Genomic DNA, 20,618 nt, shown 5'->3' with positions numbered 1-20,618 from the left:
TTATAGTCTTTCACTAGTTGACAAAAGCCTTAATTAGGCAGAGGAAGACATTCGTTTTGGCAGCGTGTAAAATTTAATTGATGTCTCATGTTTGCTACTGTCAGTCTGTTTTCTTCATTAATACATACTTTTTTTATATAATGATCACTCCAATTGGTTTCAATTATCAGCTGTTCCAAGAGAAATGTCAGCCCCACTTAAGGGGAGAGGAATTAGTGAATTACAAAATAAGAAAATTTAAATGATGGGAAAACAACAATAACAACAAGAACAAAATGAAAGCCTGATGGTGAAGTCCAACTTTGGGTAAACTGAGAAGGGAAACAATGACTTCAGCAGCCATTACGTCTCTCTCCTCCTTACTTTGGTAAACATGATTAAGGAGAAAAGATCTTTTTTATTATTATTTTATTAAAAATAAACTTTATTTATAAATACAAACAACAAAAAAACATTAAAATAAAAGTTGGACAATTTGTGATGTGCCTGTAATAAAATTCTAACAGTGCTTATTTTCTATTACACAGATTGTTTTTACACAATATACATCAAGTTTAGCAAAGATCTTATTCTGGTGTATCTTTTTCTTTGTTTTCCTTTTGTGACTGATCTTCTGACATTTACTCTCCAAATTATCTAACATTTATTAACTCTCTAATTTTACTTCCCCCCCCCTTTTTCCCCATCCAATTGTAAAACCTACCCCAACAATTAGTATACTCTTGCTCATCTATATTTTTTATTTCTTTAGTTAAACTATCCATTTCTGCACACATGGTAATTTTTTCAATTATATCTTCCTCAAAAGGCATATTTTCATTTTTTCCAATATTATTATTATTATTATTATTATTATTATTATTATTATTATTATTATTATTATTATTTAGATTTGTATGCCGCCCCTCTCCGAAGACTCGGGGCGGCTAACAACATGTAGAAACAAATCATAAGCAATCAGACAAATTTAAAATATTTAAATATTTAAAAAAACCCATATGCTAACAGACACACACACAGACATACCATGCATAAATTAAACGTGCCCAGGGGGGAGATGTTTCAGTTCCCCCATGCCTGACGGCAAAGGTGGGTTTTAAGGAGTTTACGGAAGGCAGGAAGAGTAGGGGCAGTTCTAATCTCCGGAGGGAGTTGGTTCCAGAGGGCCGGTGCCGCCACAGAGAAGGCTCTTCCCCTGGGGCCCGCCAACCGACATTGTTTAGTTGACGGGACCCGGAGATGGCCAACTCTGTGGGACCTAATCGGTCGCTGGGATTCGTGCGGCAGGAGGCGGTCTCGGAGATATTCTGGTCCGATGCCATGAAGGGCTTTAAAGGTCATAACCAACACTTTGAATTGTGACCGGAAATTGATCGGCAGCCAATGCAGACTGCGGAGTGATGGTGAAACATGGGCATACCTAGGTAGGCCCATGACTGCTCTCGCAGCTGCATTTTGCACGATCTGAAGTTTCCGAACACTTTTCAAAGGTAGCCCCATGTAGAGAGCATTATTGTGCGAGCACTATTCTCACTGCTGTCGTTACACGGAGGATTAGAAACAATTGGTTTTTGAGAAAAGATCTTCACTTTTACTGTGAATAATTTGTGGAAACTAGTTGCTAAACTTTTGACAAAACATTGTTATGTAACACACACACACACACACAAACAAAGGGAAAAGTGAAGGAACATGGAGGCATGGCAAATGAACAGTTTAGAAGTTTCCATAGTCGTGAAAGAAACTTGCTAATTGCACACTTTATTTGTGCCTTGCTGTTCTGTTCGCACATCTTGTACATTCTGCTTGTCAGCACAATGCAAATTCCAGGTGAAAAAAAAGATGGGAGCAATCCTGCCCATATGGCTGTGCAAACCTCACCAATAAAAATATGGGTCCTCTTAAGAAACACCCACATCAACATCGCCAGAGATACTGAGCCATCAGTTCTCAGCAATTATGGTAACACAGGGCTCGCTTTGAAAGAGGTCTGGGAATACACCAACACCCTGCAAAAATCAAGGAGGGGGAGAAGCATTTTGCAGGCTGCTCAGCTTTGCAGGTATTAAAAGGTTTTCTTTGGTTCAAAGGGGCAAGTACAAGTGCACTATAGTGCCTTCTGTCCCCTGTCCTATTGCTCTCCTATATCTCCTATACCTTTCTTCTATTCCTATATCTCTTCTTCTATTCTTTCATTGATATGTTCTATTCCTATACCTTCTTTTCTATTCTTTCATAGATATATTTTACTATGAGTATCTCCTCTATAACCTTCATCATGTATTTTACTATGTGTATATATATATATATACCCACTAAATCCCTCATTGTGTATTGGACTAACTAACTAACTAACTAACTAACTAACTAACTAACTAACTAACTAACTAACTAACTAACTAAATAAATAATAAATAAAAACTTAACAGCTTTTGCTTCACCGTTATTCCATGGAAAAACATTGTCTGTTCCTCTTCTATTACCTTTACTCTGTGAATGACCAATTAGATGCCACAAGGAGGCAGTATGGACCATCATTTTTATAGGCTGGAGGATAATTTTGGCTTCTGGGTGTCCAAACAGGGCCCACAGCAACAGAGAAAGCTGCCTTATGCTAATACAGACCATTTGTCTTAGCTTAGTGCTATGTCCTCTGACTATACAAGACTGCAAGATTCCCAGGCTCTATCTTGGACACTGGGATTGAATTGAATTCACATGACAAACAATTCCCTCAACACTCACGCATGCATGTGAGATTTTGATGATTTTTTTTGCTTCCACGTATGCACATAAGCCAAAATTTGCCAAAATCTCACCTGCGCGCGCACGGGGACTCCAGATTCACTTAACAACAGAGATACTAACTTAACTGCAGCAATTCGCCTAGCAGCTGTGGCAAGAAGGATCGTAAGAAGAAGGAACTGCAGAAAAAACAATTGCTGCCAACCTGCCTTTCATTGAGGACCTGTATACTGCACGAGTCAAAAAGAGGGCGGGGAAAATATTTACTGACTCCCTCACATCCTGGACACAAACTGTTTCAACTCCTACCCTCAAAACATTGCCACAGAGCACTGCACACCAAGACAACTAGACACAAGAACAGTTTTTTCCGAAACGCCATCACTCTGCTAAACAAATAATTCCCTCAACACTGTCAGACTATTTACTAAATCTGCACTTCTATTTCTACTAGTTTTTCTCATCATTCCTATCATCCTTTTCCTCCCACTTAGGACTGTATGACTGTAACATGTTGCTTGTATCCTAAGATTTTTATTAATATTGATTGTTTCCTCATTGCTTATTTGACCCCTATGACAATCATTAAGTGCTGTACCACATGATTCTTGACAAATGTATCTTTTTCTTTTATGTACGCTGAGAGCATATGCACTGTTGTGGTTAGCTCTGGCCCAGCTCCTGCCCCAAGCAATGTGGAGGTGGGGGAGACATCCACATGCCGCAGGCCTGTTTTGCTCCCAGTAGAATCTGCCGACGAAGTCTCCTCTGACCAAGGAAGCGTGAGTGACAGGGAAGAGGGGAGTTTGGCAGACAGCCCAGGAGGAGATCAGTCATCTGTATCATTCCTGGATTCTGAACAAGAATTAATGACACATCCACGCATGCATAGAGTGATGCATAGGAGACAACAACTGAAGGATTATTACAAGAGAAAATGAGGCCACCTGTGGTTGGGTGGGGCTGCTGTAATTAGTGCTACAGATAAAAGTGCAGCCTGGTGTTTTAGCCTCATGGCAGTTTATCTGATTCATTGTTTCGTCAAGATCGTGGTTTTTGCTCTTCAGGATTGTGTGTGTGGACTCTCTGGACTTTAGAATTGGACTCAATTTCCCAGTTATTGGGTGAGCAATTGGACTGCATTTATCCTGTGCCTTGTGTGTACCAGAAAATCCCTTTGACATTTAAAAAGGGAGCTGTTTCTGTTTTCCTTTTATCGTGTGGTGTGTGTCTTCCTGGACTAATTACCCTGTAATTACGGGCGGTTGAGATACGCTGGCAGAACATGCACCAAGACAAATTCTTTGTGTGTCCAATCACACTTGGCCAATAAAATTCTATTCTATTCTATGAAGTATTAGCGCCACTCTACAGAGCCTAAATCAGGGGTGGGCTACTGCCCGGATGGGGGGGAACGCAGTGGGGTAGCGAAAATGGAGCTCCACCCCAGAGCACCCAATTTGCACTGAAAGATATTGAAAGAAAATGCATAAGCCACAGCCACAGTGTGGTAGTAAAAATGTTGGTAGCCCTTCACTGGCATAAGGGTAATACTGCATCCAGTTTTGGTCCGCTCAATATAAAAAAAGATCTTCAGACTCTGAAAAGAGTGAAGAGCTACAATTGAGAAAATGAGCTCCGAGTGACTGAAACAAGGAGACTAGTAAAAAAACTATATTGAGCTTTTTATAGGGGAAATGAGCCTCTCTCCAATGTAGTGTGTAAGCAAACTCCATCCAGCTCGTAAACACTGGGCACTGTTTCTTATAGCACCGTTTTAAAGGTTAAACAAGAGCTATTATAATTGTAGTGGGCCAGATTGGCTTGCTTATTTCAGGGAACGATGTGAATTTTAACCCTTTTTGCAACTCTGCAGCTCTTAGTGCTTTTCCAAGCCTTTCAAGCCTGGTGATTTACTGTTCCTATCTCCTCCATTTTACTCCCCTCCTCTCCCCCTTCTTTTAGTCTTTGGTCCTTCCTCCCTGTCTTTGACTTTCCTCCGCCCTATCTATAATCAAGGGGCTTAATCAAAGCCAGCAGGACATTGTTCCATTAAAAGCTTAACTACAGCTACAAAATCTCTTTGCTGCTTTCTATCAATAAATTGATAAAGTCTGTGTTGTAATTCTGATAATCTGTCAATGATTAGTGGACTTTTCAGACATCATCTGTTGTTCAAGGCATGGACCAGCTGAAGTCTAGCTCACTGAGATAGAAACATAGAAGACGGACAGCAGAAAAAGACCTCATGGTCCATCTAGTCTGCCCTTATACTATTTCCTGTGTTTTATCTTACAATGGATATATGTTTATCCCAGGCATGTTTAAATTCAGTTCCTGTGGATTTACCAACCACGTCTGCTGGAAGTTTGTTCCAAGGATCTACTACTCTTTCAGTAAAATAATATTTTCTCACGTTGCTTTTGATCTTTCCCCCAACTAACTTCAGATTGTGTCCCCTTGTTCTTGTGTTCACTTTCCTATTAAAAACACTTCCCTCCTGAACCTTATTTAACCCTTTAAATGTTTCGATCATGTCCCCCCTTTCCCTTCTGCCCTCCAGACTATACAGATTGAGTTCATGAAGTCTTTCCTGATACGTTTTATGCTTAAGACCTTCCAGATCTTTCAAGAAGCAAAATATCCCTACAGTAATGTTGACTAGGCAGTAGCTCAAAACCCTGTAAAGTTTTGGTAGGACAACTGCATTACTTAAAACATATTTAGTCTAGAAATGAGACAAATAATAATAATACAAATCCACTGCTTCACTTCATCAGAGAAATTCTGCAAGGCATCAGCCAGACTTTCCAGGAAAACATGTGAAGGCTGGAGCAAATATTTCCCAATTTAGCTCTGCAGGGTTAAATGAATACACACATCTTACTGTCGGCGTTCCAATTATTATTATTATTATTATTTATTAGATTTGTATGCCGCCCCTCTCCAAAGACTTGGGGCGGCTAACAACAATATAAAAAGACAATGTAACAAATCTAATATTAAAAAGTAATCTAAAAAAACCCCAATTTAAGAGACCAATCATACCAACAAACATACCATGTATAAATTCTATGAGCCTAGGGGGAAGAGAAATTTCAATTCCCCCATGCCTGACGACAGAGGTGGGTTTTAAGGAGCTTGCAAAAGGCAAGGAGGGTGGAGGAACTCTGATATCTGGGGGGAGCTGGTTCCAGAGGGTCGGGGCCGCCACAGAGAAGGCTCTTCTCCTGGGTCCCGCCAAACGACATTGCTTAGTCGCCGGGACTCGGAGAAGGCCAACTCTGTGGGACCTAACCGGTCGCTGGGATTCGTGCTGCAGAAGGCGGTCCCGGAGATATTCTGGTCCAATGCCATGAAGGGCTTTATAGGTCATAACCAACACTTTGAATTGTGACCGGAAATTGATCGGCAACCAATGCAGACTGCGGAGTGTTGGTGTGACATGGGCATACCTTGGGAAGCCCATGATTGCTCTCGCATCCAAGAAATAAATCAGAGTCCAAACCTTGGCTTTTTTCCACATTCCAATTTATTAACAGAGTCATATTGGCACGAACTGTAGGCAACCTGAAACTAACTTTTTCTACAGTTCTCCATCCAGGTTAAGGTCCATCCCTTGTCCCCACACTCACAAGTTCATCACACGAACCACTCCCATTCTCTCATTGTCCACGATCCTCTCCTGTTCTTCCGGCCAGTGTTGAACAAAATATGACCTTGGGTCTCTGGAAAGAATTTGTTGTGGCTAGTATTCTTCCCTCTCATGCAATCACCCCTCCTCAATTCCCACAGTACTATTCTACTTGTGGAAGGCCAAAGGCTCCAACTCAAAACGATGGCTTCAGACTGACACTTACTGCTTAATATGCAGTGAGAAACACTAATGTAGGGAGTTTTGAAAAGGGGATTCCACAAAGTCACACAGAGAAAGAGACCGAGCTACGAACATCTATCCACAAATGCAGACATTCCCCCGCTCCTAGTGGGTCGCCTCGGGGTTCTCCAAATCAGAAGGCACAGACATGAATTTGTTCAAGGTGAGACGGCCCTGACCAAGGTCAGGGGACCTCCTTTTGTTATAAACAGACATCTAGAGGATAGGATACATGTGAAAAGCCAGGTCCAATACAACATTTGGCGAGACCCAGGAGAAGAGCCTTCTCTGTGGTGGCCCCGACCCTCTGGAACCAGCTCCCCCCAGATATCAGAGTTGCCCCCACCCTCCTTGCCTTTCGCAAGCTCCTTAAAACCCACCTCTGTTGTCAGGCATGGGGGAATTGAAAATTTTTTCTCCCTTCCCCCTAGGCTTATATAATTTATACATGGTATGTTTGTTGGTATGATTGGTTTCTTAAATTGGGGTTTTTTAGATTACATTTTAATATTAGATTTGTTACATTGTTTTTTATTGTTGTTAGCCGCCCCGAGTCTTCGGAGAGGGGCGGCATACAAATCTAAATACAGTGATCCCTTGATTTTTGCGATCTCGATCTTCGTGAAACGCTATATCGCGATTTTTCAAAAAATAATAAATTAAAAATACGTAGCGGTTTTTCCCGCCCGATGACGTCATGCGTCATCACCAAACTGACGTCTACCATTGCTGGTTGGCCGAAATCTCGGCCAATCAGCTTTGCCATTGCAATAAGTTTGCCCGGCAACGGTGATACAGCAAAATTTCAGCCAATCAGCGTTGTCATTGCAAACATTTCGCCCGACAATGCTGATGGACAGAAATCTCGGCCAATCAGTGTTGTTTGCTCAGCGTGCTTTGCTTTGAAACTTTTGGAACTTTTGGAGCTGTTGGAGCTGTTGGAACTTGTGAAGACTTCTTGGAAGATGGCTCCTAAACGTTGCATGCGGAGTGGAGGCGGCGACGTTAAAAAGAGCAGGAAGATGCTGACAATTAAGGAGAAGATTGAACTTTTGGACATGCTGAAAGCGGGACGTTCTAATGTAGATGTTGGTCGGCATTATGGGATCAACGAATCGACTGTGCGATACATTCGGAAAGACGAAAAGAAGATAAGGCAAACTTCTCTGATAACATTCAACAAGGCTGCAAAAAGAATGGTGACGCCTAGAAACAAACGCCTTATGAAGATGGAAGCTGCTTTGTCCGTGTGGGTACAAGACTGCCGCAAAAAGAGCATTGCTTTGGATATGAACACTATACGAACCAAGGCGCAGCAACTGTACAACCGTCTTGCAGACACAGAAGGAGGCGATGCAGATGAGGGAAACCCAGGTGAGGGCTGGGGTTTTTTATTCTGTCATTATTTAAGTGTTTTTTAAGGAAGGAGGGAGGGAAGGAAGGAGGGAAGGAAGGAGGGAGGGAGGGATGGAAGGAAGGAGGGAAGGAAGGAAGGAGGGATGGAAGGAGGGAGGGATGGAAGGAAGGAGGGAAGGAAGGAGGGAAGGAAGGAAAAAGCCGAGAAGCCGTTGCCACAAGCGCTGCTGAAGGAGGACTCGTGCCCCAAGAAAGCCGGTGAGAGGGGCGAATCGGGCGGGCGGGGGGTAGCGGCGAGGAGCCCGGAGGCACTGGGGGGGATGGCCGGCATGAAAAACAACCATTGCCAGCCTCCGAACTGTCGTCGCTCCACCATCTGCGCATGCGCGGCCATGGAAAAAAGGGCGCGCATGCGCAGATGGTGTTTTTACTTCCGCACCGCTATATCGCGAAAAATCGATTATCGCGAGGGGTCTTGGAACGGAACCCTCGCGATAATCGAGGGATCACTGTAAACTAAACTAAACTAAAATGATTGTACAATACTGCAGCAAAGTTCATCCAATGGGAAAGATACAACACTACAGGTGAGTGAGGTAGTAAAGTGAGGAATTTTGCTGAACCATGCCTTTTGTGGAATGTGCTTAGGGAAGGAAAAACATTAGGATTTTGATGGGTTATGATGGATAGGTTAAACCTGAGCTATACTTAGTCATTTCCATCTGCTGAGGGTCAAACAGGGGGCAATAATAGTGTCTTACAACAGTAGCCTGGACACACAAAAGCTAAGTTAGAAGATCCAGAAGCAATCTTCAGAAAATATGAACGTTTATATAAGAAGTAAGAAAAGATGGGCAAAGACACCGAATTGACTAATGTTAGAAAGAGAGTCCTTGGATTTTGTTGGGAGTTCAGCCCATGCTATGTCCTCTAGGTAGCACACTTTTCTGTGTAAAACAACAAAAAGGAACTCTGGGATAGTCTGGAAATTATTTTGGCTCTAGATATCTCATGGGACAGTGTGATGATTCAGCAGTTAAGACACTGGGCTTGTCAGTTAGGAAGCTGGCAGCCCGTGTTTGAGACCCAAGTGTTGCATAATAAGTTTCTTTGTCTAGTTCCTGCCCACCCAATTAGTTCGAAAGCGTCCAAATACAAGTAGAAAATAGATAACACTTTGGTAAAAAGGAAACAGTGTTCTGCAATGTCATGCTGGCTACATGACTGCAGAAGCATCGTCAGACAGCACTATCTGATGGTCTGGAAATGTAGTTTTTCCAGGAGGGAAGTGTTTTTAATGGGAAAGTGAACACAAGAACAAGGAGACACAAGCTGAAGTTAGTTGGGAGAAAGATCAAAAGCAACATGAGAAAATATTATTTTACTGAAAGTGGAGTAGATCCTTGGAACAAACTTCCAGCAGACGTGGTAGATAAATCCACAGTAACTGAATTTAAACATGCCTGGGATAAACATATATCCATCCTAAGATAAAACACAGAAAATAGTATAAGGGCAGACTAGATGGACCATGAGGTCTTTTTCTGCCGTCAGACTTCTATGTTTCTATGAGCACCGCTCCTTAGAGTTTGTAACGACTAGCAAAGTTAGAAACGACAGAGATTGCTTTCCTTTCCTGAATATCCAGAATGTAAATAACACTGGCTTAAAGATAAAAATATTCAAAGAAATTTCAAGCCTAATAGCTCTTTTCAACCTGACCCCTGTCCTAATGTTTCTTTTCTTTTTTACTAGTATCATGTATATGAATATTATTACATCTAGTGTTTCTTCTTACTTTTTTCTTGTTACTAGTATTATGTATATGAATATGCTTATATCTTTGCATACCTCCAATATGTACTTGACAAAACAAATAAATAAAATAAAATAATAAATAAAATAAAATTGGACTGAAGTTTCCATTTAACCTGGACAGTATTTCCAAATGTAGGGAAATAATACAAAACAGCAATTCTCATATTTTGTTAGCTGCCCCGAGTCCTCGGAGAGAGGTGGCATATAAATCAAATGAATGAATGAATGAATAAATAAATAAATAAATTTATATGCTCTCTGACTCCTAGAGCAGTGTTTCCCAACCTTTTTTGAGCCGCGGCACATTATTCATATTTTCAAAATCCTGGGGAACACTGAACGGGGGTGTGTGGGGTGGCGGCTAAAGAAAAGTTTTGACAAAAAAAAATCTTCCTCCATTTCGCTCTATTTCTCCCTCACTCTTTCTCTCTCTTCCTTCCTTCCCTTCTTTCTCTCTCCATCCCTCTTTCTTTCTTCCTCTCTTTTTTGCTCTCTTTCTCTCTCCCTCCTTCCCTCCCTATATGTCTTTCTCTCTCCCTTGCTCTCTGCCTCTCTTGCTATCTCTTTCATTCTCTCTCTTTCTTTCTCTCTTGCTATCTCTTTCTCTCTCTCTCTCTGTCTCTCTTTCTCTGTCTCTCTTTCTCTCTCTCTTGCTAGCTCTCTTTCTTTCTTTCTCTTTCTCTTTCTCTGTCTCTCTCTCTCTGCCTCTCTTGCTATGTCTCTCTTGCTCTCTCTCTCTCTCTCTGCCTCTCTTGCTATGTCTCTCTTGCTCTCTCTCTCTTTCTCTCTCTTCCTTTCTTCTCTGCGGAGGCCGGCAAAGGTTTTTCTTATTTTAAATGTTCTGGGTGGCAGGGGCACGCACACACACCCGACATTCCAAATCCTGCCTCAGCTGTGAGAAGAACGCCTGTCCCGCCTGTCCTGCAGCCCTTTCGCTGACAGCCTGGGACAAAAGCGCTCGGTGAAGGGACTGCAAGAGGGACCGGGCGGGCGTTAGCAGCCGGATGAGGAGGACGAGAAGCCACCCCCAATCCCCCCCTTCCCTGGGTGCCTTCCAAAGGCCCCTGGAAAAAGGCAGGAGGTAGCAACGAGGCGCGAGGACAAGCAGGCAGCTTGGCGGAGGGGAAGCGCTGACGGGCTCTCCTCCTTCCCCACCCCCGCGCTTCTCTCCCGCCCTGGCTTTTGCTTCGCCCCATGATTTCCCCGCAGTTCAAAAGGAGGCAAGAGGTGGCCTGGATGAAATTGCGGGGAAATCATGGGGCGAAGCGAAAGCCAGGGCGGGAGAGAAGCGCGGGGGTGGGGAAGGAGGAGAGCCCCTCAGCGCTTCCCCTCCGCCAAGCTGCCTGCTTGTCCTCGCGCCTCGTTGCTACCTCATGCTGCTCCCACCATGGCTGCGTGCGGTTCCAGTGCCCCTGGCTGAAGGTCGTCCTGTGACTGGTCTTGGGCTTTACGGTTGCTTCCTGGTTCCCTCTCCTCCCTCCGCCTGTGTCTACCGTCAGCGCCTCATTCCTCGGAGCTGCCGCTTCCTTCCAGGCAGCCCAGCCACGCTGCCGTAGAAAGTGCAGAGGTTATTGCCGCCACCTCTGCCTCCACTCAGGGAGCCACCGTGGTTGAGCTGAGCGAGAGGAAAAGGTGCGGTGACCACGGTGGCTCCCTGAGTGGAGGCAGAAGCGGTGGCAATAACCTCTGTGCTTTCTACGGCAGCGTGACTGAGCTGGACGGAGGGAAGCGGCAGCTCCCACTCGAGGCACCCACGGCAACGGGAGACGGCTTGGTGGGAGGCGACGGCAGGAGACACAGGCGGTGGGAGGAGAGGGAACCAGGAAGCGACTGTGAAGCCCAAGACCATCCACAGGACGACACTCAGGCAGGGGCGCCAGCAGCGCCCCGCCCAGCTGGAACTTCTCGCGGCACACCTGGCCATGTCTCGCGGCACACTACTGTGCCGCGGCACACCGGTTGGGAAACGCTGTCCTAGAGAGTCTGGAAATTTATGAGCCTCCTTATTCAAGAACTTTCCTCTGAGGATACTCCCCATTTAAGGCAATCTCCTCACTTTAATCATATGTACAGTATACCCTGTTTCCCCGAAAATAAGTCACCCCCGAAAGTAAGACATAGGAGAGGTTTTGTAGAATTGCCTAATATAAGGCATCCCCCGAAAGTAAGGCGTAGGAGACATTTCATTTCGCAACATTCCTGAACAGAACATATATAACACTGTTGTCCATAAATTGTATCCCAAAACACTAAATCAAACAGATTTAAAACACATCCAACACGCGGCTGCTTGTTTGGATGCATTTTTGCTGCAGCAGGATGCAGGATACAACTCATTGAAAAAAAATAAGACATCCCCTGAAAATAAGACATAGCACATCTTTGGGAGCAAAAATTAATATAAGACGCTGTCTTATTTTCGGGGAAACACGGTAGCTATGTTGAAGATTGTCTCATTTAAACCAAAGGATGAACATTAATTTTTCTAAAGAGAGGAAAGGTTGTTTTGTTTCGTTCAACATCTTGTTAATTAACGCTGTATTACTCTTATTAGCTGGTGCTCAATTCTTCCTTCTATTCTCACCCCCCCCCTTTCCTGGAATAGTCACCAGGTGATATCACAGAGACAAAGAACAAAACGAATCTCACTACATGCTGCTGGTGACTGCAAACAAAGCCAGATTGAAAGGCAGGGCAATGAACAGACAAAAACAGAAAGAGCAATTTTGGTTTAGTTCCAGTTGTATTATCAGGCTTCCTTGACCTCAGCCTTATAATTTTCAGAACATAAATGCTGCCCTTCATCTCTGAAGATAGCAGAGCATCCTTTTCTCTAGGTTTCTGGCCAAACTGACCTGGAACATAATACTGCCGGTTTAACAATCTCTGAGCATAGGGAAACTCCAGAATGACATGTTGAAATCTAATTGTTTACAATGCTATTTAACTAAATTAATGTCTCTACAGACACAGAAGAAAACAGCAATTAGGGCAGGAGCTATATTTTGACAGAGGAGCCGGCTCACTTAGTGCCAATTATATTGTTGTAACTAATGAAGTGAAGGTGAGAGAATAGAAAGTTTTCATTCTGCTTCTGAATTTATTTCATAGTTGATGCAAAAAACAACACACTAATGGTTTTGAAGATTCTAATTTGTTGTGGTTAGCTCTGGCCCAGCTCCTGCCCCAAGGACTGTGGATGTGGGGGAGACATCCACATGCTGCAGGCCTGTTTTGACCCCGGTGGAATCTGCTGATGAAGGCTCCTCTGACCAAGAAGACATGAGTGACAGGGAGGAGGAGAGTGTGGCAGACAGCTCAGAAGGAGATCAATTATCTAGCTCCTCCTTGGATTCAGAACAAGAGTTAATGATACAGCCATGCATGCGGAGAGCGATGCATAGGCAGCAACAACTGAGAGATTATTATCAAAGAAAATGAGGCCACCTGTGGTTGGGTGGGGCTGTGGTAATTAGTGAGGCTGCTATAAAGAGCAGCCTGTGGGTTTGGCCATTGTGGAGGATTATCTGATCCTTGTGTTTCGTGCCTGCTTTGCTGACTTTGACCTTTGTGTGCTGATTTTTCCCCGCTTTGAAACTAAACCAGAGAAAAGTGTGAATTGCCTCACAGCTGCAAGCTAAGTATCACAGAACTGATAAGGGACTTATACAAATTATCAGTTTGTTTGGAGACGAGTGCTCTTTGCTATACCAAAAGAGGGCTTAGTTTAAGTGAATTTTCATTATAAAGAACATTGTTTTGAATTTTGAAACGTGTGTGTGTCTGAAATTTGTACCTGTGAATTTTCGGGAGGAGTCTACCAGAGAGCCCGACAGAACACTAATTATATGTGACATTTTATATATTCAATCAGTAGAACTTTCATATGAACCAAAGTAGGGGGAAATATTTATTGCCCAGCAAAGAAACACAATGTGCAAACCACCAGGCTTTCAATTTGTAAGTACAACACAAAATCTGGGTTGTGGGCCATTCAGCATGTAAGGAATTACCGGTAATCAACAAGAGATTTTCTTCCTCCTGCTGAGAATCACTTACGTCCTCAGCTTTCCTGAAAAACAGCAGGGAGTGGGCTTATTCTTGTGCCATATCCATCACTGGACGTTGGCGATCATGTTGACGATCCTATTTTTATCAACAGCCGCACGAAAAAGTGTTTTTGAGTTTTGTCCAAACCAGTCCTTTAAATTTTGAAGCCATGAAGTTCTTCTTCTGCCTGGATCTCATTTCCTTTCAATCTTTCCTTGGAGGATTAAGTGAAATAGGCCGTATTTTTTGGGGTGTCGCATCACATGTCCAAAATATTCTTTCACTTTTTAATGGTTTTGATGATTTTCCTTGGCTTTCCCAGACAGCCTACCACCTCCTCATTTCTGAGTTTGTTAACCAAACTTATTCATAACAGCCGCCTGTAAATCTACATTTCAAATGCTTCTAGTCACTTCAAGTGGCTTTTTGTCAGAGACCAACTCTCTACTCCGTACAGCAGGATGGAAAAGATGTAGCATCTGACAAGCCTGATTTTCAATTTTAGGCTTATGTCGTGATTGCAGACCACCATTTTCATTTTGAAGAATAGCGAGAGGGCACGTGACTTATATCTTAGCCCTTTGCATTCACAAGGGCCATCAGTCTCTCTCATCTATCTTTTTCCCCTCCCAAGAAATTAACACATTTCCATGCTGTCATGGAGTTCAATTGGTCAGTTGGTAATAGATACGTAAGCAAATATCTTTGTGGAAGCCCTCGCCATAACATCTGAAGTAGCTTTAATAATCTGCATGGCAAAAAATAGATTGTCTACAATTACCGGTATCTAGGATACAGAAAGGTGGCCATAAATTTTTATTTCTATGGCCAGTATTGGGCAGCCCCCGGTACGCCAGGGTTCGCCATTCCGTTAGCGGAATGGGAGATTCGTGCACATCTGTGCGTCCCTGTTGCGCCCCGCATGCCCCTACATGAGATTTTGCTTCCATGCATGCACAGAAGTAAACAAATCGGCAAAAATCACCAAAGTCTCACGTCAAGACGCTTGCATGGAAAAGTTCAGCGATTTTTGCCAATTTCTTTGCTTCCGCGCACATGCAGAAACAAAATTGTGCGAGTGCCCGCTGCCCTGCACTCCCGCACCTCTTTCCGGGACCCATCGGGTAGGAAAAGGTAAGTGCAGCCCATCACTGTCTATGGCTATAGGACCGTGATGGTGAACCTTTTTTTCTTCGGGTGCCGAAAGAGTGTGCGTGCATGCTGTTGTGCATGCATGAGTGCCCACACCCTTAATTCAATGCCTGGGGAGGGCAGAAACAGCTCCACCCCCCCCAGAGGCCCTCTGGAGGCTGGAAACGGCCTGTTTCCTGTTATGCCAGGCTATTGGCAATTAGCCCCCAGTGAGTTCGGAATAAGTTTCAAACACACACAGTCAAAAGAAAGAAAGAAAGTTTATAAAGCAGTCTTGCAACACAAGCTCTGAGAGGAGTCAAATTACTCTTGGATGCAGAAGCGTGCCAAAACAAAGGAGCAGATAAGACAGCTGTAAATCCACACAGCCACACACCGCAAAAGTCCTAAAAAGTTCTTTAACTAAAGTTCACTAAAAGTCCTTGAATACTACGAGCTCTCCATGCTGTAGCAATCTTCTTTCAAGTCTCTCTTTCCCAAACGGATACATGCCCACAGCCCACGCTTCCCAACGCCCGTATTTATCACAAACTCATTAACCCCTTGAACAGGTGTGCTCACTTATCTTCTGAGACGCCTGCGCAACTGTTCCCTTCATGCCACAAGCCTGCACAAATGGGCATCCAGAAGTGGGTCCTCCTCCGATTCTGATGACTCACTAATTGGAGCACTGACTGGTGGGCTGGCTGCACCCATCTCCCAGTCTATTTCCTCTCTCCCACTGTCTATCCCTGACTGTGAGCCAACTTCACTATCTGATTCCGTTGGCAACAAAACAGGTCTCTGATAAACCGAGGATTCCCATGAATCAACATCAAAATTCCCCGCTGCAGGAGCTGGCCCGGAGCCAACCACAACATTTCCCAACTTCTGGTGGGTTCAATAGGCTCATGTCTCACCCTTCCCAGGCTCCCTAGGTTCCCCTGGAGCCAGGGGAGGGTAAAAACGCCTTCCCAGAGCCTCTGTGTAAGCCAAAAATCAGCTGGCTGACACACACGAATGTTGGAGCTGAGCTAGGGCAACAGCTCATGTGCCAGCAGATACGGCTCTGCGTGCCACCTGTGGCACCGTGCCCTAGGTTCGCCATCACTGCTATAGGGTTTTATTACATATGGCTAATTTCTGGGAGCTTATTGTGTATGTGCAGCCTTTGGCAGCTGATTACTTAGTGCGCACTTATCCACCCATTCTTTGAGGGCACAAGTTGGCGTATGTTTATCCCCAGAATAGTTTTGTTTGCCAGGCTTGGCATGTGAGAGTAGGAAGGGAAACAAATATTCTTAACGTTTAGAATTACAGAGTTGAAGGGGCATTCTGAGAACTGAGTACCAATTCCAATTGCACCATCCAATCTCCATATTATATGCTCCTCATTCTGGCTCTGAAAAAGAGAGTGAGGAAAGAAATTTAAACTACTAATTAGTCGAGGGTCTATGCTGAGCTGGCTAGAATACTCTTACCACTAGAGAAGACAATGGAAGAGACTCTTGCAATTAGAAAGAGGCGTTTGGCTCTCCCTGTTTCAAAGAGCTGAAGAACTTTGCTACCATATTGGAGGGGAAGTGAAAATACTGATTTAAACTGAGTCTTTTATGGGAGGAGATGGGACCCCGCGGGAAAAGGGATCCCATCTAAAATATGGGTTGTTATTTAAAATAATCAGATACAATTAATGTAGAGTTGGAAGAATTATTCTAGTACCGATTTAAAGAAGATTTAAAACACGATTTAAGTATTGCCCACAAGATCATATGCTGCAACGTCCTGCCGGTCAATGACTACTTCAGCTTCAACCGCAACAACACAAGAGCACGCAACAGATTAAAACTTAATATTAATCGCTCCAAACTTGATTGTAAAAAATATGACTTTAACAATCGAGTTATCGAAGCATGGAACTCATTACCGGACTCAATAGTGTAAACCCCTAACCCCCAAACATTTCTCCCTTAGACTATCCACGATTGACCTCTCCAGGTTCCTAAGAGGTCAGTAAGGGGCCTACATAAGTGCACTAGTGTGCCTTTCGTCCCCTGTCCAATTGTCTTTCCTTTATCTCATATATCATATATTTTTTTTCCTTTCATGTATCTTCTCCTCTATTTTTACATATTATCTTTATATATATTACTTCATGTCTATTCTCTTCCATATATATAATAAATAAAAATAAATACCTTACGTTTCTCCCAAGTTCTTGCTGTTTGTTGAAAGCACACAGGGTTTTAAAGAGAGGGGAGGGAATCTTCGGAGAGGGGCGGCATAGAAACATAGAAGACTGACGGCAGAAAAAGACCTCATGGTCCATCTAGTCTGCCCTTATACTATTTCCTGTATTTTATCTTACAATGGATACGTGTTTTTCCCAGGCATGTTTAAATTCAGTTACTGTGGATTTACCAACCACGTCTGCTGGAAGTTTGTTCCAAGGATCTACTACTCTTTCAGTGAAATAATATTTTCTCACGTTGCTTTTGATCTTTCCCCCAACTAACTTCAGATTGTGTCCCCTTGTTCTTGTGTTCACTTTCCTATTAAAAATACTTCCCTCCTGAACCTTATTTAACCCTTTAACATATTTAAATGTGTCGATCATGTCCCCCCTTTTCCTTCTGTCCTCCAGACTATACAGATTGAGTTCATTAAGTCTTTCCTGATACGTTTTATGCTTAAGACCTTCCACCATTCTTGTAGCCCGTCTTTGGACCCGTTCAATTTTGTCAATATCTTTTTGTAGGTGAGGTCTCCCGAACTGAACACAGTACTCCAAATGTGGTCTCACCAGCGCTCTATATAAGGGGATCACAATCTCCCTCTTCCTGCTTGTTATACCTCTAGCTATGCAGCCAAGCATCCTACTTGCTTTTCCTACTGCCCGACCACACTACTGCTCACCCATTTTGAGATTGTCAGAAATCACTACCCCTAAATCCTTCTCTTCTGAAGTTTTTGCTAATACAGAACTGCCAATGCATACAAATCGAATAAACTATAACTATATTCAAGAACAAGAGGCTGAAAAGCTCAGTGCTTCTCTTTCCAGATGATCTGACAGTCCAGAGGAAACAGAACTGAATCCTTAGCTAAATTCCTTCTTTTCTTCAGAAAGAATTTATCAGTCTGTATCAATCCCCGGGACTTGTCCCCACCATTCCAACCTGCTTGGCTTCATGTTAAGAAGTTAGTTTTTTTCCTAGTTTCCCACAGAACAAAATAAATACTGCGTATACCAATCTCAGAAGTGAAATATTCAAGAATGTTATTTTTAGCAGTGGCACTGGAGGTTAATGTTTTATTTCAAACGCTCAGCTCATAGCTTGAGGTACCTGTAATTGTGCTGAGAAAATTCCCCCTAGGAATCTCAAAAAGCCAGAGGCACTAACAAAAAGAATTAACCAATGCAGCCTGAGCCACCTGGGGCCACAGCTGAAAACAGGACTTTTCTTATATTCCCATTTATACACAGTGTCACCATTGAGTATTATTGCTATGTCTTCTGTTTATTAATCTGTCATTTCTAATCCAGCAATACTTCACAATTCGTACTTCTTCCACAATAGTAGTTTACAAGACAAGCTACTATTATCCCCCTCTTCTCAGATGGAAATGCACAAGGAGGAAGAACAGTACACGAAAAGCTGTATCTCATTTCCTTTCCCACAAAATTGTCACGGAAAGATTATTATTATAATATAGCAATGTAAAACTAGTAGGCCGATTTAAAAAAAAGCTGTAAACAAAGACGGGCTACAAGAATGGTGGAAGGTCTTAAGCATAAAACGTATCAGGAAAGACTTAATGAACTCAATCTGTATAGTCTGGAGGACAGAAGGAAAAGGGGGGACATGATCGAAACAATTAAATATGTTAAAGGGTTAAATAAGGTCCAGGAGGGAAGTGTTTTTAATAGGAAAGTGAACACAAGAACAAGGAGGCACAATCTGAGGTTAGTTGGGGGAAAATCAGAATTAACATAGGAAAATATTATTTTAATGAAAGAATAGTAGATGCTTAGAACAAACTTCCAGCAGATGTGGTTGGTAAATCCACAGTAACTGAATTTAAACATGCCTGGGATAAACATATATCCATCCTAAGATAAAATACAGAAAATAGTATAAGGGCAGACTAGATGGATCATGAGGTCTTTTTCTGCCGTCAGTCTTCTATGTTTCTAATAATAATGTCAACAGAAGGGTTGGCAAATGTGTAAATTGTTGAGTGTTTAAGACTTGATATATAACTGTAATCATGAATGATGATATCTATATGTCTGTATAAGTTGTGTTCTGTTTTTTTCTTTGTTTATTTTATGGTATTTGTTTTTTTCCTCTTAATGTAAATAACTAAATAACACCTTCTGCCACACGAATCGCAGCAACCGATTAGGTCCCACAGAGTTGGCCTTCTCTGGGTCCCGTCGACTAAACAATGTTGTTTGGTAAGTCCCAGGGGAAAAGCCTTCTCTGTGGCGGCCCCGAACACTCTGGAACCAGCTCCCCCCTGAGATTAGAACTGCCCCCACCCTCCTTGCCTTTCGTAAACTCCTTAAAACCCACCTCTGCCGTCAGGCATGAGGGAATTGAGACATCTTCCCTGGGCCTATACAATTCATGTATGGTATGTTTGTGTGTATGTCTGCTTTAATAACGGGGTTTTTTAAAAATGTTTTTAAATTATTAGATTTGTCTTGAATTGTTTTATTGTTGTTGTGAGCCGCCCCGAGTCTATGGAGATGGGCAGCATCCAAATCAAATCAAATCAAATCAAATCAATAAATAAACAAACTAATAAAGATTTTTTTAAAAAAAAAGAAAGCTTATTTCCTAGTTCACTGAAAGATGTAACACGATATTCAATTCAATTCAATTCAATTTATTAGATTTGTATGCTGCCCCTCTCCGAAGACTCGGGGTGGCTCACAACAATAATAAAAACAATATTCCAGATAGTTAAGAAGGAAGAAGAAGAACTCACTTTGACATGAGGGAGAAGGCTTCAGAGCAGACAGCTGGACAGGGAACAAGTCTGATTACGATATGGCCGAGCGAGGAAGGGAAGTGGGCCTGGGTCACTTTCTCAAATACAGATGTGAAGGTGTTGATGTCGGCCATCTTGCTGCTGGGCTCCCCTGCTCCTGTGTCTAGGATGTTGCCCCCGTGAAGGATAAGAATCAGGACACGTGTTCTGCAGTTGCGCAACTGAATTCCTTCCTGGGGAGGGAAAGAAAAAGAAACCAAAATGATCTGAGGAAAAAAGAGCCTTCTTTTATGCTACATTGACTGTATGAGAAAAAGAGCAAAACTCACATATCATTATTATTATTATTATTATTATTACTACTACTGCTATTATTATTATTACTATCACTATTATTTATTATTATTATTATTATTATTATTATTATTATTATTTAGTGTCCTCGTAACTGATACAACGAAATTAAATGCCATCTTCAGTGTACATTAGACAAAACAAAACCACACATCCTTCACATTCTTATACCCGTGATGGTGAATCTATGGCACATGTGCCACAGGTGGCACACAGTGCCATATCTGCAGACATGTGAGCCATTGCCCTAGCTTAGCTTCAGAGGCATGTGCACACCAGCCAGCTG

At 42.8% G+C, this 20,618-nt stretch overlaps 1 protein-coding gene across 1 annotated transcript in view; it reads right to left on the bottom strand.

The window, feature by feature from the left end:
* Nucleotides 1-20,618, bottom strand: part of PITPNM3 (PITPNM family member 3) — a 239,530-nt gene that overhangs the window by 44,203 nt on the left and 174,709 nt on the right. The window contains exon 6 of the mRNA XM_070735034.1: nt 19,976-20,211. Coding sequence (XP_070591135.1) covers nt 19,976-20,211 — 236 coding nt within the window. The remainder of the gene's footprint in view (nt 1-19,975; nt 20,212-20,618) is intronic.

This window comes from Erythrolamprus reginae, chromosome 1 (genome assembly GCF_031021105.1).
Source record: "Erythrolamprus reginae isolate rEryReg1 chromosome 1, rEryReg1.hap1, whole genome shotgun sequence".
In the NCBI taxonomy this organism is placed as follows: domain Eukaryota; kingdom Metazoa; phylum Chordata; class Lepidosauria; order Squamata; family Dipsadidae; genus Erythrolamprus; species Erythrolamprus reginae.
Note: the sequence above shows the minus strand (reverse complement) of the source record. Positions and strands in the feature narration are given on the sequence as shown.